Genomic DNA, 26,922 nt, shown 5'->3' with positions numbered 1-26,922 from the left:
TATCTAATACAAAGTATTTCGTTTTATTTCTCACTATTGATACAAATAACAACAATTTATTCATCTGAATGGATTTTTTTCTCCAATGTACAAAAAGACTGAATTTCTTCTTTTTACAGATAATTTTTACATTGAACCCGATATGGACAGATCCGAAACAAGGTGCACTTTCAGAATCTGCAGAAATATACAGGGTGTCCCATTTAAATGAAAAGTTTTGTCATTTTCGGTTAAACCGGAAGTATCTCATTAATGAAAATATGCTCATCAGATGCATTGTGGTCCATTACACTCAGCTGCCAAATTTCAAAAATATCGCCCGTTTTGTTTTAAAGATATTAATTTGGTGCCAAACTTTATCCCAACCCTGTATGTAGCAGTCTGATACTGAAATCCGTCATTTGATAAAATGAGTTGTCAGTTTATAGACTGACCAACATTTTCTAAAGCTATTGTTCTATTAATTAAATCGTTCTATAATTAGTCCTAAATTGACAGTCGTATTGTGAACAACGATATGCAGCGGATTATCTAAACACGAAATAAATTCTGACATGTTTCGGATCATGAGGCTAATTGAATAAGTATCTTGTTCGTATCATTTGTTGAACCTCATTATTCTAAATGCTGAGTATTTTAATAGGAATTAGGACAGGTAGTGAAGAACAAGACTGCTGAACTAAATGCCGACGTTTCGTCCGTATATTCGAACTTTTTCAAGGCTACAATGGAGATACAAGAAATTAATCAGTACAATCCAGTAAAAAACAAGAATAATGACGGCTAACAAACAACGATAAATTGCATAATTAAATACTAAAAACTTATGTGATATAGATGAAAACATTATACACAAAATAATAAATATCGAATGATAAATACGATGACTAGACAAACATTTATTCAATATACAAAGGCAACAAACAAAAAATTGGGTAGAAAAAACTGTGGTACAAAAACTTACCAAGTTCAATTTGTCTGATATAAAAGTTGTTGTTAACATTAAGATTCGGAAAAATTGCATCCAAGCTTTGTCAAATTTCATCCCAAACATGGAAAAACAGCTACAACTACCATCGAAATTAATTGATTAAACAATCGAGAACAGGTGTTATTACGCGCAGACACTATAGACATATGAATAATTTTCATATCGGAATACGGGAATCACGACAAAGAAACAATAAATTTGTGTATAATTGACTCAAATCTTGGGTGTCAGTTCTGTGGTTTACCGTGTTATTTAATCTAAATTATATATTTAAATAACACGGTAAACCACAGAACTGACACCCAAGATTTGAGTCAATTATACACAAATTTATTGTTTCTTTGTCGTGATTCCCGTATTCCGATATGAAAATTATTCATATGTCTATAGTGTCTGCGCGTAATAACACCTGTTCTCGATTGTTTAATCAATTAATTTCGATGGTAGTTGTAGCTGTTTTTCCATGTTTGGGATGAAATTTGACAAAGCTTGGATGCAATTTTTCCGAATCTTAATGTTAACAACAACTTTTATATCAGACAAATTGAACTTGGTAAGTTTTTGTACCACAGTTTTTTCTACCCAATTTTTTGTTTGTTGCCTTTGTATATTGAATAAATGTTTGTCTAGTCATCGTATTTATTATTCGATATTTATTATTTTGTGTATAATGTTTTCATCTATATCACATAAGTTTTTAGTATTTAATTATGCAATTTATCGTTGTTTGTTAGCCGTCATTATTCTTGTTTTTTACTGGATTGTACTGATTAATTTCTTGTATCTCCATTGTAGCCTTGAAAAAGTTCGAATATACGGACGAAACGTCGGCATTTAGTTCAGCAGTCTTGTTCTTCACTACCTGTCCTAATTCCTATTAAAATACTCAGCATGAATAACCAAGGACGTGATTCCTACTTCATTATTCTAAATATTCTTCAGTGAATGGAAGTATAATATCAACACACATCATTTTTGATTTATTCGTCATCAAATCATTAAATAAATCGTTTCTCGAAAAGTTTCGAGTCTTGAGGCAAATATAATATTGAATTATTTACATCATTATTTGCCGAACTTCAAAGTTCTGAATGAATTAAAATCTAAACTTGACAATATACGAGATAATTTTCGCAAGAGTTTCAACGAAATCTGAAAATTTCCATCATTCTGGAGCATTCTGGACATCAATAATTCTCGAATCATCCATGGAATAAATTCAATTTTATCCAATATAACACGCAAAACGAAATGTTACTCGAACTCGGCATCTTGAGCAATTCGTTCCTAAAAAGCTCGAATCAGGTAGAAAAGTTTGAACCCTTCGTATCAGTATCACGTGTTTTGCAGTAAACAGATGCCCAATGTAACCAACGTCGGCGTTGGGTAAAGGGATGAAACAGAAACTCTGGATGAACGTTTCTCACAACAAGAAGAATTTAAATTTTTATATGACGGTGAGGGCATTTGTTTCAAAATTTTCAGAGTACAAGAAGTATACAGGGTGTTTCACGAGTAAACAGACAAATGAAAACCGTGAATAGAGGGCATTGCGCTGAGTTCAAAATCGCCCCATATACAGGGTGTCCCAAAACTAGTGAATCAAACGTCACACCACGATAGAGTAAACCAAATATTACCGAATGACACCAACATTAGTTCGACGAAAATGTAGCGTTTCCAAAATAATCAGAATTTTTTTAAAATACCTAAAGTTGCCGATTTTCGAACTATTTTTCTTAATAACAGGGCCAGTTTGTGAAAAAGGATATCGATTTTAAATTATATTGAACTAAGATTACTGTTTTATCTCCCCTAATTGAAATTATTTTAAGTAGTTAATCGATAACCATAACCTAAGTAAATGTAAATTCAAACTATTGTTTTTTCTACATTTTTAATACTCAGAATAAACAGGGGTAATAATATGGAAGAAAAACGCTATTCTTAATCACAAATTGGCCTTGTGATTCGAAAATCAGCAACTTTAGGTTAGATTTTCTCAGAAACGGTACATTTTCGCTCAACTAATGTTGTTGTCATTCGATAGTATTTGATCTACTGTATTGTGGTGTGACGTTTGATTCAATATTTCTTCGGGGTTTTTTGAAATTTCTCGAATTTCCGTTTGGCTATAATTCCTGAAATTCTCGATCAAGTCGACTGAAAATTTATATTTAGCCTTGAGTTGTTAATTTCATTGAAACAGAGCATTAAAATTCGACAAAAATCTGGACCCTTCTCAGTGAGGCTTTACTTGCCTTCAAACTCATAAAAACACAGTGTATGTAGTTTTTTAATCATAATTTTAACTTTTTTATCTACATTATTATTGTCTTAAAAGGAATTGATTTTTGGGTTGCCCCACCTGTTGATCATGTTCTAGAAATAATTGTTTTGGTCAGACGCCTCTAAGGAATAGAGCACTTCATGAAAATGTATTTAAAAATTCTTAATTGATTTTTTTTTTTCAAAGAATATTCTGTTGAATGTGTTCAACAATTATACTATATTCGGTCTTCAAAATCATTCACAATGATAAAATGTTTCAAAATTGATAATACTCAAATATGGATGGAAAAACAACGCTATCTTGAAACTAAAAATTAAAACTTGATCTTCAGGATGAATCTATTTTTCTATGGACAACTAGTTGTTTGGATGAAAACAAAGAAGGAAAAAAAGAACAAAGAAAACATTTCCAATTCCATTTTTAGATTTCCACATTTGATTGGCGAACATATTCATCCCATTAATTGATGTGAAGCAAAAGCCAATATACAGCTCTGTTTTTTCCAGAGGCATTTCACCACCAAACAATTATTCATTAAAAATAATCCACTGATAAGGCATACCAAAGTTTCATTGATTTTGAGAAAATCAATGCAGATACCTGAAAAACTCAAAATTATGACGAAAAAAACTACAAACAGAGTGTTTTGCATGAGTGTAAATTTGAATATAGCCCCAATGAGTTAGGTCCTGTGTTCGTCAACTTTTAATATTCTGTTTGATTGAAACTTACAAGTTTAAGCGGATAATTAATTTTTAGCCGAATACAACTACAATATTTGGAGTTATAGCCGAACGAAAATTCGGGAAATTTGAATAAACTCCTCTGTATATCGAAAACGGAATGCCTAAGACACAAATATGAAGTGTTTTTGAACTCAGCCCAATGCCCTCTATTCACGGTTTTCGTTTGTTCGTTTACTTGTGAAACAACCTGTGTACTGAAAAATCGCAAAAGACTTCTCGAGCAATTAAGAAATGCCATTAAATCAAGTTTCTTTTGATCCGCTATGATGAAAAATGTCAATGTCCAGTTATTATTGATATTTGGGGTGATTCATCGAAAATCCCCAATATCTCGAAAACTAAGGCACATTTACCAAACGTAAAATATATTTATCTGAACCGCCATAGAGTCCTTTACCAGCAGGCTCCATATTATACATTCATTACGCCAAACCCTGTATAATTATTATTATTATATCAATGTATTGAAAATTGGGGTGATTCATCGAAAATCCCCAATATCTCGAAAACTAAGGCACATTTACCAAACGTAAAATATATTTATTTGAACCGCCATAGAGTCCTTTACCAGCAGGCTCCATATTATACATTCATTACGCCACACCCTGTATAATTATTATTATTATATCAATGTATTGAAAATAAACAGATATGAATACGAGCCAGTTGTTTTGTTTGAAGGTGAAGCTCCTCTTGCTTCAAACTTCTTTTATTTTGACTACCATTCACGCAAGATGATTTTTGTTGAAGAATTCAACATTCTTGTAATTATCCGTTCTTTTCTTCAAGAGATACCCATTCCCTACCACCTTTGAGTATTCAACTCAATGCTAACACTGCATCAAATGCATTTCATCTTCGGGTTGATTTTTTTTAATCCTACAACTGATGTAACGTCTTCAACCTTCAGCCAAAGAAGATAAACAACAGTAACTCTCCTCAAGCTACTGATCACTTGTATTTTCCATGTAAATAAATAGATTTGGTATGTCTTCAATCAGTTTGTATAAACGTCAATTATGTTCGTTATATATTTTCGACGTAATATTTTCCGGAGTGATTTCACATTGTGATGAAATACGTAATTACTGAAAAACTCACGTAGAACGGACTACGTAGCACTGATTTAAAACTCAAAAATGTTTCGACAAGCGTCTTAACCCAACATTTTTGTACCATACAGAGTGAAAGGTATCCAATTTCCATGGCCAATCCAGTGCTAAAATGAAAGTGAATGAAGTATAGAAGCCGAAAGTAAAACGTATATCTTTGTTGATTCATTCGGGAAAAACATTTCAATGGAGTTCCTGATGTCTTGAATATAATACCCAAAAATTAGATTACTATTTCATACCAGAACAAATTCGGTAAAATTGTCTTTGGAATCAATCTTATATGTCACGAAAAATTACATTGTCATGTATCATTCATTTTGGGACCTATATGGTATTAAACTACCCTATCGGACGAAGTATCGTAGACATAAGCATATTTATACAAATCTGTTGATATTCATGAAGAAAAAATAATAATTTCTGTCCAAATTCATTTAAGCCGAGATCACGAACCTTATCAATCAATTATTAGCGTATGAAGTTTATCAATATTAGTATCGTTCTCGAACTATTTACAGGTTTCAATATGTGTGAATGAATCGAAAGAGCAGCTGTATTCTATATATGAGTAGAATTCAAGCTGCCTTACTTTCTGTCCTCCTAAAATGTGGCAACGTTGCGGGAGGTGAGAGCGCATTACTGATAAGAAATATATGCGGAGGTAGTAAGGTCTGATTCGTTTGAAGAAAAATTTTTCGATGAAAATCTTTTCCCCTCTTTAGGTACCCCTGTTATTTACCTTCCCCTCTACATATATAAACAAAAATTATTCTAATTATATAACGCCTTCACCCGGAGGTCAGGTCGCCCAATGAACGTAACGGAGGTCACAACGAACTACGAGTTCATATATATATATATATATATATATATATATATATATATATATATATATCTTGAGAAAATAAGAGAATTCGACTGAAAGATTTTTATGTTTATATAAAATCACAATATAAGTATGCATGCATACTTATATTGTGATTTTATAGTGATATATATATATATATATATATATATATATATATATATATATATATATATATATATATATATATATATATATATATATATATATATATATACATCTGGCATACTTTATTGCGTCCTTTCAAAAAGCAACCTTATTGCGTCTCCCAGAAATACGCTACCTAGGTGGAATCTGATCGAAGTATATTAATCTACGCAAAAAATTACGTAGTTTGGTCGTTTCAGATCTCAAATATCTTTATTAATAAAGAAGTTGATATACGCACATTATTGCGTCCTTTCATGGTCCTACCATTAGTGCGTCCGGCGTATATTTTGTTTTCATATGTAGCACAATGCTGCGTCCGAATTTTATTCAATCTTTCACCATTAGCATGTTGTTGCGTCCAGCGTAGTTGCCACATATGTTTTAGAATCTGGTACAGTAGGATTATTCGAACTCGATGACGTGATGGTATTATAACATTGGCTCCAGTTATTACAACTCTCACCTTTCAAAACACCTCTATATTTATGATGGCTATCATCCTTAGTTTGTGGACTGCTCACTTGGGGAATCGTATTTCAGAATGTTTCGAACACTATTTAAGTGTCTTTTTGTCAAGAAGAGCTTTAGTGATTATGCAATAGTTTTAAAAACATTATTTATTTCATTTTCGTTTTTTTTTAATAACAAATGAATGTGAGAGAGTGGTGCTCTGGAGATAACTTAAATTAGGAATGCATTAACTGCACAGTTGTTAGTTTATCCTACGTTTATCCTACGAACAATTTGGCAGTCTGGAGAGTCAACTACTCTCTCAGGGTAGTTAAATGGACGGCGAATAAAATTCTCGAATTCGATAGAAGAGTTTGAATATAAATCGTAGCCTGCATCCTAGCTCTTCGATATACAAGGACTCCCTTTGCTTATAGGGGGACGAAACTATTGAGCATATCCTCAGTGACTGCCCAGCTGCAGACAAGGTTAGCTCAGGCTGGTTCTAGGATAACTCATGAACTACTCCTCCTCTGTTATCACCTCTTCCCTTTGGAAGATGGCACTAGAGGTAGAAGTTTAGCTCTTTGAGCTTGTTTGTGTGCCACAATAAACCGCTTTGGTCGCGGTAGCAGGTCTGGGGGATTCGACAGATGCGCCGAACAAACTGTAACTGTAACTCTTCGATACAAAGGATATACTTTCCTCGAATGCAGGAAGACAGGGGTTTCAAAGTTTGCAATACCAACATTATACACAAAAGTTGCAAATGAAATAACATTATTGAGAGGTCAAGACCCACTCAAGGGAATAGTAGCTCATCATAAAATCGAAGTCAAAGAGATGGAGTGCTTTGGAGAAACTAATATCCGACATATGAATGGATCTTAAGCTAGTAGGAAAATCTATCACGCCAGCAGAACAAAAGATATTAGAAAGCCAGATAAGACAAGCAAAACTGAAGTTTTCATTCGAATATCATATGAGTAAACATATACTTTATATATTTCAAGAGATTGAAAGACCATGACTTGCTATAAAAATCCTCTTCTGCTTTTCTGGAGTCGGCTGAGCTGATGTCGAAAACGGGAGGATTCGTTCATCAAGATGGAGTGATACTATAGATACTAGAATATCAGGTAGTATAAGAAGAATATAATGCAAGTGGTCACCTCAACATCTTGCAGGGCTAGCCGTGATCGACGAAAACTCTTATGCACATCTTGTCCGCTTGAGGAATTCATACTTTGTCAATGTATATAGAGAGACACAATGCGAATTCCTTACTTCCATCTGAGAGAAGTTTATGGCATAGACAAATAACCAAAACTCTCATTTGTACCTCCAAAGACCAAAGCAGTTTTTGAGAATGATAAAGCTCGCATATATTGCAATTAGGCTTTTTCAACAACTTGGCATATGCCAAGATTGTGTTGTATTCCCTTCGCTGCCAAAAATAATGTGGTGGTGAACGAAGAACAGAAAAGTGAAAAATACAAAGGATCAATGTTCGAACAGGGGGCTTCATACCCAGGGCATAAAGTTTGAATGGTAAATCTGGTTGATGAATTTTTAGATCTGAGAACTAATAACGTTACTGAATTGGAGATTATTCTGGCCTGCAGAACTCTGGCAGAATGAAGAACTATCTCAAGAACGTGGGGACAACACCTGGTTCTGTCACTAGGGCAAGAAAAGGGGTTCTGGACATGACAATGGTCAACGCAGCTTCCAGAAGAAGTGTTAAAGCTTGGGAAATGGTGACCAAACCATCAATCTCTGACCATAGGATAATCGAATATAAAATAACAGAAGAGGAACTGATCCACCATTAAGATCCATCTGAAGCAAAACTTACAACAGTTCGAAACTAATTGGCCAAACCTCTCGCATTACGATCTGGAACAAAAAGTCGATCAGGGATATTTAGAGGCCTTCCACTCCAGTTATCCACTCCTGGAAGTTTGAACAAGTGAGAATGCATCTAATTAATCCTATTCGTGCATGGGCTCATGCTAACGATTCTAAAATCTTTGGTGATATAGGCTCTATTGAAGACTGCGTTTCCTGCAGCGTGCTTTGTGGACTCATTCTTGATTGGGTGTGCCAGAAATCAAATACCATTGAACATTTTTGAGTGCAATGTCGCCACGTACACCAGGAAAAAGAACTATTTATTATATAGTTATAGTCTTGATAGCAGCGTCCTGAGCAAAAAGACGGAGATAAAAGATCTTGGCGTTGTTTTGATCAAAGCTTTACATTTGTTCCTAATGTCAATCATTTACTTGGTACGAGGCCAAGAATGTATGAATTCATCGTGCGTAATGGCAAATATCTTCTGATCCGGATACCATGATTTTGCTGTTCAATACATTTGTGACAAGCAAACTGGAGTTTGGATGCATTGCTTGGAACCCAATATACGATTGCCATACACATCACAATGACATATATTCAGAGAGCTGGCGACGAAAATTGTAATGGATCATAATTGAATATGAGTTAGTTTTGATGGTGTATATGAATCAGCACCCGCTAAAAGATCAGGTAGTGAAACATCTGACGGCGACGCTCTTTGATTTATATAAAATTACAATATCCGTACTTTGGGGTGACTGCTGACTGCCTCTCTTCTATTGATATGTGGTCTGAATATTTTATTCACAAATAATATATGATATTTGAGCAGTAAATGCAGTTTCAGCCAATACAATTCTTTTGAAACAACATCTTCAAGGCAGCAACTTATGTGGTGTACTGACACACCGCGTTTCACTAAAATGAGATCTGACTACTTTTTCAAATTTTCTCTTCTATGAACTAGTGATAATTTTCAATCATTACAAAATACTTGTAGAGTGTGTTGTAATTTCATATACCTACATTAAAATGCGTCGCCGCTAGGTGTTCCACTTCCTGACCTTGAGAGTGGGTGCTGACTTATGTACACCCTCAATACTAAATCATATTAAATTATGCGCCAGTACAAAACTTTTGCCGAATTTCGTTGCCAGCTCTCGGACTAATGGAGGCTGTTCAGAGAAGTTTTTTCGAGTAAGATCATGCTGTTTTGTTGAATAAATTCGGTGCAGTTAAGCTAGATGTCAGGAAGGGCGTTGTTTGTTTGAGGTGGCACATCTACTCGCTAGAGTAGGATTTCATGTAAGACGCCCAAGTTCTAGACCCGTACGCTTGTTCAACCTTACTACGCCCAGAACAAATATATTGTTTCAGTCATCTGTGTACAATATGATTTGTTCTAAATTCAATCAGATCTCGCATCTCTGTGATATACACTTTGACAGACAGTCCTAATTAATTAATATATTACAAGGACACTACATATATACAAGAGTTTACATAATTTGTAGTCCTTTTTAATTTTTGTGGCAATGTCACTTCTAATCCCACAGCACTCAGAATACAAAAGGTCATGGCAAAAGGAGTAATCAACCCCGCAATATCGCTCAATAAGCCAGACGGATAATTCACCGAAGGAGAACAGGAACGATCTTTCAGTTTTCCCAAAACAACCTTCACAGGTAGTAAACCCATAACTAGAATCGATACAGCAATATAGACCAAGTATCCTCGTAAGGAAGATTGGGATATTTAAAGACGATGTTTGGAGTGGGCAATGAACACCTTCAATCTATATAGATCACCAGAAGTGTAAAGAAAAATGCTAGAAGAGATTCGTCTTCATCTTCCCAGATAACCAGAAGCTGCTTAGAATGTGTCATATACACAGAAAATGGAGAAGGACAAAAGTTTCCTTCACACCAAAATGGGGACCCACAATCTTCAAGAACAATTAATTTCTATTGAAGACGATGAAGAAAGTAGTAGATAACAACATAAGAACATAGAATCTGGAGAATACACCCATTCACAAATGCCAGATGGCCTACAGGACGACCGATCAACAAAAACTGCTCTGTATGACCGTATGACTCTATAGCTAGGTTCCTGATCCCTCGGGAACTAAAGGAAATGAAGAGGCAAATACACTTGCCTCTAGCAACAAGGGAAGTTGACGTTTATTCATCCAATGGAATGAAAAATTTTTAATGAGGATAAATTCAGATGCATACTGTTACAGAAAAAATTTGTAATACACAAGTGAAATGAGATGACCTAAGCATAAGCGGATAAAGCGATACCTTTCATGTCAATTTATAAATCCGATAATTCTCTGGAAAGTGTTATCGTTTGATTTCTAATTGAAGTGGAATAAAATTCAGGCGAGTTATATTTTTTTTTCATTCGAAAAAATAATAATGACAATATCAGTTAAAAGAACACCATAAGGGCACTTCAATCGGAGCTGCTATTGCTCTAGAGAAAGAATCCAATTCTTCACCTAACAGACTTTCGAGATGACCTTGGAGCCTAGGAAGCTAAATCATTTCAGTTGTGCAAATACAACTTGGTTTACTTGTATACACAGTTGCCAGATTTAGGACGCAACATTATGCGTCGTGTGAAAGACGTATATTGACTGTATATCAGTTTTCATCATTTGAAGCGCCCCCGAAGCGGAATTTGCGTGAACTAAAAATATACTTTAGGTTTCATGAGACGCACTTTACTGCGTCTGGAGATATGTTTTTCAACATGGAATAACTCTTTTATCAAAAGATGAATGAAATCTATAGTTGTTTCAAAGATAGCTCTCGACGTCCTTCACGATTTGCGACCACCCCTGTCGTTGAATCCCTCGAAATACCAGAGAAAACTTCGAAAAACAATGTTGCGTCCGGTATACGGACGCAGTATTATTCAGGACGCAATAGTGTATGGCCCAAAGACAATGTATGGACGCAACATAGTATGCTGGATATATATATATATATATATATATATATATATATATATATATATATATATATATATATATATATATATATATATATATATATATATATATATATATATATATATATATATATATATATATATATATATATATATATATATATATATATATATATATATATATACGGACGCAGTATTATTCAGGACGCAATAGTGTATGGCCCAAAGACAATGTATGGACGCAACATAGTATGCTGGATATATATATATATATATATATATATATAGTTATAAAGTGTTAATACCACCTCCAAAATAGTAACTCGTTTAACGCTCTCACCTCGTATATATCGATGTCACCTCCGAAATCGGAGGTGACAACGTTTTGCCTTGTTTTTTAGCTTGTTAGATTCACGAGGCTTCAGGGACCAACATATCAAAAAATCGTTTTGAGGTCACAACGCACCCCCTTTATGTACTGAACAATCTTTTAGTTCGAGTGTATATCACTGGCGCTAGTGTGCTGAGCTGTATATCGGAGAATTGCTCTGAAAGACTCTTTGCTCGTTAGCACCTCCAAAAATGGCAACGTAGTTCTGTGCAAGCAGATGTAGACAGGCGGAATATCAGTATACGGAGGAATTAAGTAAAGAGAGGCGCGGCGCGTTTTCTCCTCCATTATTGCAAGCCAGGCGACATATCTTAACGATTTTTTATCGCATTCTTCTGTAGGGGAAAGAATCACGTGAAAGAAAACCAATCTTGGCTCTCTCGAATGGGATTATGACTGTTTATATTTCATCGTGCGTATATCTATGCATCCGTTGAACTTCTTTCATCTCAAGCTAACACTATAATTCTGAATTTGGCGAACTATTTCATTACCTATCTGAAAACGAACCGATTTGAGTCTTGTCCATAATGATATTTCTTCTCTCTATGGAAATGATCCATATAGATAATACTACCTATTAGTATAACGAATAATCAGTATTGTTACATTGCATATAATAAAATAAGCTGTTCAGAGAAAAACATTTTTTGGATAAGAAAATTCAGATGTTAATGGTGATGAATATTCAAGGACAATGAGCCAATCCGAAAATTTTCATTTCAGAATCAGGAGGAAAAAATGCTACAAATTTCACAATATCACAGAAATGAACAACGTCGGCTAAACCGAATGTTGGACATTGTGTTATTTCAAATGAAACGCTCTTTATATTTTTCTTAAATCGGATTGCACAATGATTTTGAGGAATCCTTTGCTCAGAAACATCTCTTTTATTATCGATTATGTTTAAAAATTGGATTTTCCCGAAAATTTGAAGAGCTTGTACCATATCTCTGGTTTAAATATTTCAGTGATATATCATAAAGAAAATTACCAATTATATCGAAACAAGATTTTATGAGAAATTATCCAAAACAGATTTGCATTTTTCGATAGATCATATATGATGTAAGGGAAAAAATAAGAAAAATTGAAGTCTTTTGAAGGCCTCGTGTCAACATATTTGGAAATTGCAACCATATTTTTGTCAAGACATGATGAATCTACAAAGTGAAGTTAATAATATAGATACATACTCGGATACATATGATTGATATACAGATGATTGATTGGTGAATTCCCAAAAGCTATGATGAAAAGCGAACACTATGATGGACGCATGATCAAAGGAGAATGACAAAAGTTAATTCAAGTATTTTCGCATGCAGTTTTATTATTCAAAATAAATGATGATTCTCATAAATAACAAATAAGGTGCAATTGAAATTTTTGTTTTGGTCTTCGAAAATAACACATATTGATTAAACTTCTACTATCCAAAATGAATAGGTACATAGATAAAATGTACAGGATATCTGTAAACAAATGCGAAGGACTAAGGGAGATGATTCCTTAATGAAAATAAGCGGGGCTAGTTCCTATAAATTTTTTTCCAAATCGACAGCCCTTCCAAGATGCAGCCTTGGAAGGCGATGACGAGTCTACAGTTTTTAATTTTGTTTTTACAGGTTCTGAAAAACACTGAGTCATAAAACTATACATATTATGAAGCACTGAGTAGATTGGTACCAGTTTCAACTTCGGCAAGCTCGCAGTTTAGGCGGTAACTTGCTATCGATTTTTTTAATGTGTCTCTCCCTTAAATTCAAAAATTTCTGTTAAAATGTTGAAATTTGAGTTATTATGCTATTGTCAAAGAAGTGTACGAAACTAGCAGGTCGGGGGATCCAAGATTTCGGGCCGATTCACCTTAAAAAAAACATCATAAAATGAATATCGTGAATACCAAGGCTAAAAACAACTATTCTCCGCTATAAAAAATTAATATTATTACAATAATATAGCGACTTAATGAATGCTACGTTGCTATAACTATAAGGCCCGGTTGTTCAGTTCAGGATAAGGCCGAGATTTAAGATGATCCTAGATTAACCTGACAGAACTGAACTGAAATGTCAAAATCAATTTAGGATAAACTTTAATCCCGAACTGAACAACTGGGCCTATTCGTGTAGAGTTTCGGATTTTGCGAGAATCTACTGCTTTTTCTTCAAAACAACAACTGTGCTGAAGGAAATGTGATTGACTGTTATCTTTATCATTGACATCATGATTTGCCGAACTTCAAAGTTCTGAATGAATTAAAATCTAAACTTGATAATATTCGAGATAATTTTCGCAGGAATTTCAATGAAATCTGAAAATTTTCATCATTCTGGAGCATTCTGGACATCAATAATTTTCGAATTATCCATGGAATAAATTCAATTTTATCCAATATAACACGCAAAACGAAATGTTACTCGAACTCGGCATCTTGAGCAATTCGTTCCTAAAAAGCCCGAATCGGGTAGAAAATTTTGAACCATTCATATCAGCATTAACACGTGTTTTGCAGTAAACAGATGCCGATTTCATTTTCAACGGGCCATGTAACTAGGGTCGGCGTTGGGTGAAAGGATGAACGTTCTTACAACAAGAAGAATTTGAATTTTCATATGACGGTGAGGGCATTTGTTTTAAAATTTTCAGAGTACAAGAAGTATACAGGGTGTTTCACGAGTAAACAGACAAATGAAAACCGTGAATAGAGGGCATTGAGCTGAGTTCAGAATCATCCCATATACAGGGTGTCCCAATACTAGTGAATCAAACGTCACACCACGATAGAGTAAACCAAATATTTATCGAATGACACCAACATTAGTTCGACGAAAATGTACCGTTTCCAAAATAATTAGAATTTTATTAAAATACCTAAAGTTGCCGATTTTCGAACTATTTTTCTTAATAACAGGGCCAGTTTGTGAAAAAGGATATCGATTTTAAATTATATTGAAGTAATATTATTGTTTCATCTCCCCTAATTGAAATTATTCTAAGTAGTTAATCGATAACCATAACCTTAGTAAATGTAAATTAAAACAATTGTTTTTTCTACATGATTTTTAATACTCAGAATAAACAGGGGTGATGATATGGGAGAAAAACGTTATCCTTAATAACAAATTGGCCTTGTGACTGAAAAAATAGTTCGAAAATCGGCAACTTTAGGTTAGGTTTTTTCAGAAACGGTACATTTCCGCTCGACTAATGTTGGTGTCATTCGATAGTATTTGATCTACTCTATCGTGGTGTGACGTTTGATTCAATAGTTTTGGGGCACCCTATATATAGGTTTCTTCGGGTTTTTTTGAAATTTGGCTATAACTGTTGTTATAAATTTCATTGAAACAGAGCATTAAAATCAGGCAAAAATCAGGACCGGGCTCAGTGAGGCTTTACTTGACTTCAAACTCATGAAAACACCGTGTATGGAGTTTTTTAATCATTTTTTTAATTTTTTTGTTATTTGCATTAGTATTGTCTCAAAATGAATTGATTTTTGGGTTGCCCCACCTGTTGATCATGTTCTAGAAATAATTGTTTTGTTCAGACGCCTCTAAGGAACTCCATGAAAATGTATTTAGAAATTCTTAATTGATTTTTTTTTCAAAGGATATTCTGTTGGATGTGTTCAACAATTATACCATATTCGGTCTTCAAAATACTCTTTCACAAGGATAAAATGTTTCAAAATTGATAATATCCAAATATGGATGGAAAAACTACGCTATCTTGAAACTAAAATTTAAAACTTGATCATTAGAATGAATCTATTTTTCTATAGACAACTAGTTTTGTGAATAAAAACAAAGAAAGAAATCGCGGGGTGTCAGATCTGGAGATCTAGCAGTCCAATATTGGGGTCCTACCCTTCTTATGAAATGACTTGAAATACTGATAAATACTTTTGCTGGTGCATGAATATCATCCATGTTTCAATAACAAATTGTAATAAGACCAGAACAATCCATAGATTTCCATAGATCCAATAATGACTATAACGGAATCAGTGAAGAATTCGAAAGTGCATTTATCATACTTATTCGAAGTGCCAATCATTACCTTCACTAAAAGACCAAATGAGGTGAAAATCAGTTCGGAAAATTACTTACGTTCCACGTTGTCCATAAAAAACGATTCATTCGGAAGATATCGAATTATAATTATTATTTTCATGATCATGAAAGAGTAGTTTTTTATTTCTATTTTTGTTCATTATCAATAATAAAGCTTATTATCACTGTAAATGACTTATCTGAATAACCAGATATGCTATTAATATCAAAAACAAATGCAAGACATATATTGAGAACGAAAAAATTCAGTTGAACATTTCCAATTCCATTTTTAGATTTCCTCAGTTGATTGGCGATCATGTACATCCCATTAATTAATGTGAAGTAAAAGTCAGTATGCAGCGCTGTTTTTTCCAGAGGCATTTCACGATCAAACAATTATTCATTAAAAATAATCTGATAAGGCATACCGAAGTTTCATTGATTTTTGAGAAAATCAATGAAGATACCTGAAAAATTCAAAATTATGACGAGAAAAACTACAAACAGAGTGTTTTGCATGAGTTTAAATTTGAATATATCCTCAATGAGTCCGGTCCTGTGTTCGTCAACTTTTAATGTTCTGTTTTATTGAAACTTAGAAGTTTAAGCGGATAATGAATTTTTAGCCGAATCCAACTAAAATATTTGGAGTTATAGCCGACCGAAATTTAGGGAAATTTGAATAGACTCCTTTCTATATCGGAAACGGAATGCCTAAGACACACATATAAGGTGTTTTTGAACTCAGCTCAATGCCCTCTATTCACGGTTTTCGTTTGTCCGTTTACTTGTGAAACACCCTGTGTACTGAAAAATTTCAAAAGACTCCTCGAGCAATTAAGAAATGCCATTAAATCAAGGAGTTTCTTTTGATCCGCTATGATGAAAAATGTCAATATCTCGAAAACCAAGGCACCGAGATCACGAACCTTATCAATCAATTATTAGCGTATTAAGTTTATTAATATTAGTATCGTTCTCGAACTATTTACAAGTTTCAATATGTGTGAATGAATCGAAAAAGCAGCTGTATTCTATATATGAGTAGAATTCAAGCTGCCTTACCTGCCGTCCTCCTAAAATCTGGCAACGTTGCTGGAGGTGAGAGCGCACTACTAATAAGAAATATAAGCGGAGGTAGTAAGGTCTGATTCGTTTGAAGAAAAATTTATCGCTAAAAATCTTTTCCCCTCTTCAGGTACCCCTGTTATTTACCTTCCCCTCTACATATATAAACAAAAATTATTGCAATTATATAACTCCTTCACCCGGAGGTCAGGTCGCCCAATGAACTTAACGGAGGTCACAACGAACTATGAGTTCATATATATATATATATATATATATATATATATATATATATATATATATATATATATATATATATATATATATATATATATATATATATATTTTCTGATAAAATCACAGTCTTACTATATGTGTATATATTGATGTTCAGGGAATAGACTGATAATTGGTTTATTTAAACTCTTAATTCAATGCCTAGCTTTCAGAACTTTTTTATTCCTTCTTCAGGGCTTCTACAATAATAGTACAGGTTAGTTGACAACAAAAATATTATAGTACGACACTTACAGAATATGAATTTTACCATATGTACTCATTTAACATGGAAATTGTCGAAGATTAAAATAAAATGATAATTGATTATTGACTAGACCTCTTTTTCCTTTTTCTGGAGCGTTCATCATGGAAGTAACAATTTTAGGTTAGAATGACATGCAATGACAAATCAAACACGACAGACCCCCTGTGATCACAGAGTCATCGTTCTTATTCTTCAGGTTACTTGGCAAGGGACATTAGATAGGTGTATATGTTACTCAGATTTTGAACATCAGATTTTTTGTTTACGGTGTTATTGTTGTTTTTTATGTGAATCATCTCTAAAATTAATCGTTTGTTATATTTTGAGCTTTTTTCTAAAATTCTTACATTATCCAGATCTATTTCATGTCTTTCTTCATGAGCGTGTTTTGTTAAGGCACATCTTGTGTTGTTTTTCTTGATATCACTCCTATGTAAACTTAATCTGCTCTTGAGCCATTGTGATGTCTGCCAAATATAGACGTCTTGACAATTCTTGCAACTTATCTCATACACAATGCCAGATTGAAACTGTTTTGGTGTGGTGTCCTTTAATCTAGAATACAGGGTGAACAAGGTTTTGGAATTATATGTGGCTATTTTCAGATCTTCCCCCTTAAAACAGTTCTTGATTCTACCAGAGAGGGTTTTTATGTTCATTATACTCCCATATTTTATCTCATCAATTTCATTGTTTTGTGATGGTACATTGACTTCTTCAACCTCATTCATTCTACTTGTGGCCGACTCAAAAAGTAGTTTTCTGAGCATACTCCTTGGATAACCATTTTCCACAAATATTTTGAAAAGCTTGTTACTATTTATCTGCCTGAATATGTTGGCACTGGGCTCAAAATTCAGTATACCAGTTTCAGCAAATCAAATACCCATATACAAACTTATCACAGATGTGGAGGATTTAATCCAGAAGGTTCCAACAGAGAGGAGGGATTTTCTGAGAGGAAAAACAACAAGCATAATTACTAATTTTATACACAATAACAGCAACAAGAATTACACAACAGAAAGACTATTCAACGTGACAAAATCCTTCTTGAGGGACAATGAAGAGCTGATTGTACTTAACAGTGACAAAGGATCGGTAACGGTGATAATGGAGAAGCAAGACTATGTACAAAAAATGCTAGCGATCATCAATTCTAATAGTTTTAAAGAATTACCCATGGACCCGACTCAAAAGATACAAACAAAATGTAACAAATTCGTTTCCTTGTTGGAGACACACAAAGTTATCACAAGAGAAAAGGCAAGGCAAATGAGGACCTACAACTCAAATACACCTAAAATATATGGCAATCCAAAGATACATAAACCGGACACTCCCTTGAGGCCAATAGTATCTTGTATACAGGCACCAACCCGGTATCTTTCTGGGTATGTAGCAGAGATATTGAGTATGGCGTATGATAAAGACAATGAATATTTTATCAAGGATTCCTTTGAGTTTGCTGATCTTGTGAACAATCTTAAGGTACCACCTGACCACGTTGTCATATCGTTGGATGTGGTCAACTTGTTCGGAAACATCCAGAGTGAACTAGCAATCGAAGCAATAAGTAAAAAATGGAATGTGATCCAAGAATATACGAACATACCTAAACAACTCTTTATGGATATCCTCAACTTTCTGATGGAGAACAGTTATTTCTCCTTCCAAGGAAAATTTTACCTGCAGATATTTGGAAGTTCCATGGGCTCAGATCTGAGTCCAATAATATCCCTTTATGTGATGGATTATCTTCTGGACGGCACGGTTGCCAAGTTGCCATTTAAATTGTTTCTTATAAAAAAGTACGTAGATGATCTCCTACTCATTGCTCCAGCTAACGAAATCACTAACATCAAAACCACATGCAATAGTTTTAATGAACACATCCAGTTCACTGTAGAGGAAGAAGATGAAAACCACTCAGTTCCATTTTTGGACACAAAGGTCTGCCGAATAAACAACACCATAAAATTAGACTGGTATAGAAAAGACATAACATCAGACAAATTTATCCATTACTTATCTGATCACCCAATCAAGACGAAAATAAATACTATAAAAGGAATGAGAACAAGGGTAGATAGAATTTGCCATCCCGATTTCAGGCAGATAAATAGTAACAAGCTTTTCAAAATATTTGTGGAAAATGGTTATCCAAGGAGTATGCTCAGAAAACTACTTTTTGAGTCGGCCACAAGTAGAATGAATGAGGTTGAAGAAGTCAATGTACCATCACAAAACAATGAAATTGATGAGATAAAATATGGGAGTATAATGAACATAAATGTTAAGATATATATATAATGTGTATGAAGAATTCATCTATGATTTGTTTCTCTATGGTATGAAAGATGCGTCGGTAAAAAGTAAGGTTATGTGACAAGAGTAAAAAATTCAACGTGTAGTCGATGTAGTCTTGGGAATTAATAAAATCAATAAAAGGAAGCAAGGTGTCTCATTCCACGACAAAAACCATAAACCAATATCAGGTTATGGGCCCAGTTAGTATTTGAACAAGATTCAAAACAATTGTAAAATTTTGAAAATTGGAAGTTACTTCAAAGTGAATGATGGCCAGCACTACAGTGAATCTGCCACAGTTAACGAGTTCAAGCAACTTCAATAATTGGAAATTCAGGGTCAATACACTATTAGAGGAACGACAAATTGCGGACGCTTTAGTGAGCAACGAAGAAAATTTTACAGGCGATGAATTGAACAAATTCAAGGTACGAGATGCCAAAGCCAAAAGTGTCATCGTCCAGTGTCTCACCGATAAACATCTAGATTTGGTTAAAGATGCTAAATCAGCAAGGAACATGATGAAAGCTCTACAAGACGTTTTCGAAAGGAAAAGTGTTTTCACAAAACTAACTTTAAAAAGAAAACTACTTACACTTAAGGTCAAGAAAGGAGATAAACTGGAAGACCATTTCCTTATAGGCGAATCCAACTACCGATGAGGGCGCTGCGACTTGTCAACAAACATGGCGGAAAATGAGTAATCATCGTGAAAACTCTATTGTGAAAGCAATGTTATCGTAGATTTTATTCGATTATAGAGATATTTGTAAAGGTAGTGAATAATTATGGGATTATTGATTGTGCTCGGGTTCCTCCAGAACTTTCCTGAACATGTTGGTGTCGTTTGATGGAAGATTTTACAAGAACTTATATCCAGAAGATTTCATTCTATCATCACACTCACATGAATTATGTAATTTGTGGAAATAAATGAATGTAAATATTTGAGATAATTTATTTGGATGAAAACATATTATGCAGTTCAAAATGCCAACACAGAAATTATTTTCCAGTAATTACAACCAACTCAACAAGACCGCCTGAAAATTAATTCTACAGTTGTAATTTCATTAACGAAATTTGAAATTCTTGTCGAACGGTTTAATTATTGATCACTTTCAACTGCTTGCAAAATTCCAAGTCAAATCACTACTTTTCATTTAAAATGTTCCCAACGTATTATCCCTTGAAGATTGCAAGTCCAGTAATGCATGTACAACTTCAGTTATGTCAGAAATTTAATCTCATACTTTCTTCTGCTCAGGTTTCTCGGCACTATTGAAATCATGGAAATGAAAATTCGCATTGCCTTTCTTAATCGTCCAACACTAGAAAATTCATCTAGAACAAAGATATCTCCTAACCTAAAATTATAGTGAAAATTGGTAAATAGTTTCTCAACTGAATGACACTGATATAAATACTCACTAAATTATTTTAATACCTATTTTTCTAGTCAGACATCCAAAAAGTTTTGTGAATATAGTTCACTGGTAACCGAATATGTTATGAAAATATCTAACCCAAAGAAGTAAAACTCAAGTTATTACTCACTTTCTAGGTTAGTGATTTGGCCGCTAGGCGGCGTTTAGATTTTTGGATTCGCCAATTTTTGATACCATAATTAGAGATCTTGAAAATGCCGGATCAAAAATGGAAGAAGAGGACAAGATCTGTCATCTTTTACTTTCCTTGAATGAAGAATATGAATCTGTTATTACAGCGATAGAAACAATGAATACAGGGATAACAATGGACTTTGTTAAATCTCGACTTCTAGATGAAGAGATAAAACTGCAAACAAAACAAGGTCAAACAAATAATAATGAAATGTCATTCTATACCTGTTTCAAATGTGGTAAAAATGGCCACAAATTTTCCGAGTGCAAGCAAAATATGAGAGGTAACTTCAGAGGCCGAAGAAGAAATGGAAGAGGAAATTATGGGGGCTCTACAAGAGGTCAATCTAGAGGTAATCATCAGCAACCAGGACAATACACAGAAGTAGCAAATAAAGCCGGTGATATAGCATTCATAGCTCTGAGCACAGTTACAGAATTAAATGAAATTGGGAACTTCATTTTGGATTCTGGATGTACCCAACATATGGTTACAGGAGAACTAGAAAAATATGTAACAGACATTGTAGAAATAGCAACAGTTAGAATAGGTACAGCTAAAGGTGATCAAACATTATACTCCAACAAACGAGGTACACTGAGAGGATATTGTCAAAATCAACAAATAAAAATTGATGTTCTCATAGTCCCAGGTATGTCACACAACTTACTATCTGTTTCAAAATTGTTAAAGAAGAATTTTAGTGTTACTTTCGAGGCAGATAAGCATGGCAAGAGACATGCGATGATATTTAAAAATGACTGTTTCTTCCATTGTTACACAAAAAATGATTTATTCTTGCTTAATATACAATTCAAATGTGGAAATGTTAATTCAAATGCTCTTGAGAATATTATGGATAATTATTCAGTGACAGACAATGCTGATGAGAATATTTGGCATAGACGATTAGGACATGTTAATAGATACAACTTGAAATTATTAAATTTACCTTATAGCACAGAAATTTGTGAAATTTGTATGAAAGGTAAAGGTAAAAGAAATCCTTTTCATAAGAAGGATAAGCAAACTTCAAAGATTGGAGAATTAATACACTCAGACATTGCTGGTCCTGTAGTTACACCAACTCCAGAAGGTCATAAATTCTTTCAGGTTTTGATTGATGATTATTCTCATTTTTTGGTAGTTAAACTTTTGAAAAATAAGAGTGAAGGTGATCAGAATATTATAGATTTTGTAAAACTGATCAAAACACAACATAATATGAAAACAAAAAGAATCAGAGTTGACAATGGAGGAGAATTTACTTCAAATTATTTTAAAGACTTTTGTAGGAAGAAGGGTATTGTGGTGGAATATACAATGCCATACAGTCCTCAGGAAAACGGCGTAGCTGAACGCATGAACCTCAGTTTACTGGATAAAGTACGTACCAAATTTGTTGAAACAAATTTACCCAGAAAATTGTGGGGTGAGGCTATATTATGCTCTGCATATGAGATTAATAGGACACCCACTACAGCTAACAATGGAGAAACCCCAGCCTCAAGATGGTACAAAAGGAACGACCTATCAAAGTTAAGAGTTTTTGGAAGCCAAGCATGGGCGGTTATTTTACCAAGACAGAATAAATTGGAAAGACGAGCACAACCATGCATAATGGTAGGATATACAGGAGCTGGGTACAGATTATGGGATTACGAGAAAGATGAAATAATTTGTTCTCGAGATGTGAAGTTCAATGAAAAACAGGCAAACTATGAAGAAATAACGAAGAAACAAACAGAGCAAAGATCAATGGATTTTAAAGAAGAAAATGAACAAACTGAAAGAACCAGAGAACACAATATAGAAACAAATAATGAAGAAGAAGATAGAGAAAGTATTCATTCAGGGAACTCAGAAGAAGAATGTCCATCAAGAATAGAGACTTCAAGTAGAGGAAGAAAAATTACAGCACCGAAATATCTAAACGAATATGAAATATATACAGCCTATTGCCTATTGACGACTAATGAAAATGACCCGACCACGTATGAAGAAGCAATCAAAGTGGAATCATGGAAACAAGCCATAGAGAAGGAGTTATCTTCACATGAAAAATTACAGACATGGACCGAATCCGATTTACCGAAAGAAAAGAATGCAATTCAAACCAAATGGGTCTTTCGAACAAAAGAGGATGGAACCAAAAAGGCCAGATTAGTCGCTAAAGGATTCCAAATGAAGGAGAACAACCCATTTGAAACCATTTATTCGCCGGTCGCGAGAATGTCGACAATTAGGTTAATTTTATCAATTGCCTTACAGCAAAACTGGGATATAATACAACTGGATATACCTACTGCATTTTTAAACGGAAAATTGCAAAAAGAAATCTATATACAAAAACCAGAGGGCCTGACATGCAAATCACCAGTATTAAGATTAAATAGAGCCCTTTATGGACTGAAAGAGTCACCAAAAGTATGGAACGAGACGTTTAATGAATTTGCCTTGAAGAGTAATTTCAAAAGATCACAACACGATTGCTGTTTATATACAAATGGAAAAATATGGATGTTAATTTATGTTGATGATATTTTGATTGTAGGAAAATCTGAGAACATAGAAGAAATATGTTTGTTGCTGGAAAACCAATTTAAAGCAAAGAAATTGGGTCAAATTAAGCGTTTTCTAGGTATGGAAGTGAAAAGATTTGAAGATAAAATCGAAATTCGACAAACTAATTTTGTTGAAAAACTAATTTCATATTTCAATATGGAATCATGTAATGCTATCAAAACACCAATGGAGAAAGGATTTTATAATGCAGATGATGAGATAATAAATGTACCATACAGACAATTGATCGGAGGCCTCATGTATCTGAGTACAACAAGCAGACCGGACATATCATATGCAGTTGGATATCTGAGCAGATTTTTAGATAAACCAACTGCACAATTGTGGAAAGCAGGAAAACGTATACTAAGATATCTGAAGGGAACCAAGGATATAGGGCTAACATACTTCAAGAATCAGGAGCTAAACACAACATTGAATGGATATACAGATGCAGATTGGGCTACTGACAAACTAGACAGGAAGAGTGTGAGTGGATGTCTGATATTTTATGGTAAAAATCCAATTTCATGGTTCTCGAAGAAGCAAAGCTGTGTAGCTTTGTCGACGGCAGAAGCCGAATATATAGCAGCAGCAGCATGTTCTCAAGAACTTGTGAATTTGAAGGGACTTTTAAGTGACTTTAAATTGGACAATAAAACAATACTTTATTGCGATAATCGAAGTTCTATCTTAATGGCTAAAAGCAATGAGAACTCAAAACGAGCCAAACACATTGATATTAAAGTTCATTTTATAAAAGAATTAGTAGCATGTGATGTAATACAACTCAAATATGTATCAACTGATCAAAATTTAGCAGATGTTCTAACTAAAGCATTACCTAGGGAAACATTTGTTCATTTAAGAAATAGCTCGTATATAATGTAATATTTAGACGATTTTCATTTTTGTTTGTTAACCATTTCAAATCGAGGGAGGATGTTAAGATATATATATAAGTGTATGAAGAATTCATCTATGATTTGTTTCTCTATGGTATGAAAGATGCGTCGGTAAAAAGTAAGGTTATGTGACAAGAGTAAAAAATTCAACGTGTAGTCGATGTAGTCTTGGGAATTAATAAAATCAATAAAAGGAAGCAAGGTGTCTCATTCCACGACAAAAACCATAAACCAATATCAATAAAAACCCTCTCTGGTAGAATCAAGAACTGTTTTAAGGGGGAAGATCTGAAAATAGCCACATATAATTCCAAAACCTTGTTCACCCTGTATTCTAGATTAAAGGACACCACACCAAAACAGTTTCAATCTGGCATTGTGTATGAGATAAGTTGCAAGAATTGTCAAGACGTCTATATTGGGCAGACATCACAATGGCTCAAGAGCAGATTAAGTTTACATAGGAGTGATATCAAGAAAAACAACACAAGATGTGCCTTAACAAAACACGCTCATGAAGAAAGACATGAAATAGATCTGGATAATGTAAGAATTTTAGAAAAAAGCTCAAAATATAACAAACGATTAATTTTAGAGATGATTCACATAAAAAACAACAATAACACCGTAAACAAAAAATCTGATGTTCAAAATCTGAGTAACATATACACCTATCTAATGTCCCTTGCCAAGTAACCTGAAGAATAAGAACGATGACTCTGTGATCACAGGGGGTCTGTCGTGTTTGATTTGTCATTGCATGTCATTCTAACCTAAAATTGTTACTTCCATGATGAACGCTCCAGAAAAAGGAAAAAGAGGTCTAGTCAATAATCAATTATCATTTTATTTTAATCTTCGACAATTTCCATGTTAAATGAGTACATATGGTAAAATTCATATTCTGTAAGTGTCGTACTATAATATTTTTGTTGGCAACTAGCCTGTACTATTATTGTAGAAGCCCTGAAGAAGGAATAAAAAAGTTCTGAAAGCTAGGCATTGAATTAAGAGTTTAAATAAACCAATTATCAGTCTATTCCCTGAACATCAATATATATATATATATATATATATATATATACAGGGTGTGGCGTAATGAATGGATAATATGGAGCCTGCAGGTAGAGGACTCTATGGCGGTTCAGAAAAATATATTTTACGTTTAGTAAAAGTGCTTTGGTTTTCGAGATATTTGAGATTTTCGAAAATTCAAGAAAATCACACCCTTAGCCACTCCTTTTGCAGGCAAGACTCCAAATGAAGGGATGTTTTCAAACTGTTTTTTGGATAGTATTCCTGGATAGATGCGCTATCGAATGTAAATTATTATTTTTGAGGCGCATGAATAGTTTTTCATAAATAAAAGAATTAACTCAAATTTTTCGTTTTGCTTATTTTTTTTCCTAAGTTCAACCCAGCGTGGTGTGAAAAATAATATGGTTACTTGAGTGCCAAAGCGAGAGAAAACATGTCTGTTTCACTGAGATTCTGAAATGGTATAACTCACTCTATTTTCAGCATTAAATACAAAATAAATTTCTATTACAATGAGTCAAGGCAGAGTTTGACGTAAGCCTTTTTCTGTAATTTTTAGCAACTGAAATGAGACTTGCAAGCAGAATAAAGCAATTATTCATAAGAAGTTGTAGAGCATCTAGTACAGCTCCTGATGCACACTTTGAACACTTTTTGTAAAACTCGATTCAATTAAACAATATTTTAAAATTGTTTTTTTCCCTCGTATTCTTTCATTATTAAGCCCTATAGTTATAAAGTTAATAGTTGTTAAGCGAATTTCAAGTAACGAAGTGAATTTTAGCACTTTTGTAATTAAGAAAAAAAGCTGAAAATTAGTCAATTTTTATTACATTGAATCAAGACCGTTGTTACAAAAATGCTGAAATTTAATGCATAACTTGAAAATATTGATTTCACAACGTTGGGGTTCAATAATAAAAGAAAACGAGAAAAAAATAACAATTTTAAAATATCGTTTCATTGAATAAAGTTTCACA

General features: G+C 33.8%; 1 protein-coding gene and 2 long non-coding RNA genes across 3 annotated transcripts; 2 read left to right on the top strand and 1 right to left on the bottom strand.

Annotated features, from left to right (window-relative positions):
- Nucleotides 1–680: 680 nt before the first annotated feature.
- LOC123315729 lies at nt 681–1,245 on the bottom strand. The gene is made up of 2 exons (XR_006537989.1): nt 965–1,245; nt 681–722 (listed from the first exon to the last, which is right to left on the bottom strand). It is a non-coding gene; the product is annotated as an uncharacterized LOC123315729 (long non-coding RNA).
- A 22-nt stretch (nt 1,246–1,267) lies between these two features.
- On the top strand, nt 1,268–1,828 carry LOC123315736. Its single transcript, XR_006537991.1, has 2 exons — nt 1,268–1,544; nt 1,787–1,828. It is a non-coding gene; the product is annotated as an uncharacterized LOC123315736 (long non-coding RNA).
- Nucleotides 1,829–18,335: 16,507 nt separating this feature from the next.
- LOC123322556 lies at nt 18,336–19,814 on the top strand. The gene has a single exon (XM_044910503.1). It carries the CDS (start codon nt 18,336–18,338, stop codon nt 19,812–19,814), a length of 1,479 nt encoding a protein of 492 aa, XP_044766438.1.
- The last annotated feature ends 7,108 nt before the right edge of the window (nt 19,815–26,922 follow it).

This window comes from Coccinella septempunctata, chromosome 1, assembly GCF_907165205.1.
Source record: "Coccinella septempunctata chromosome 1, icCocSept1.1, whole genome shotgun sequence".
Classification (NCBI taxonomy): Eukaryota; Metazoa; Arthropoda; class Insecta; order Coleoptera; family Coccinellidae; genus Coccinella; species Coccinella septempunctata.
Note: the sequence above shows the minus strand (reverse complement) of the source record. Positions and strands in the feature narration are given on the sequence as shown.

Excerpts from the sequence above, each read along its gene's own strand:
- LOC123322556 (XM_044910503.1), top strand. The coding sequence starts at position 18,336 with ATGTTGGCACTGGGCTCAAAATTCAGTATACCAGTTTCAGCAAATCAA.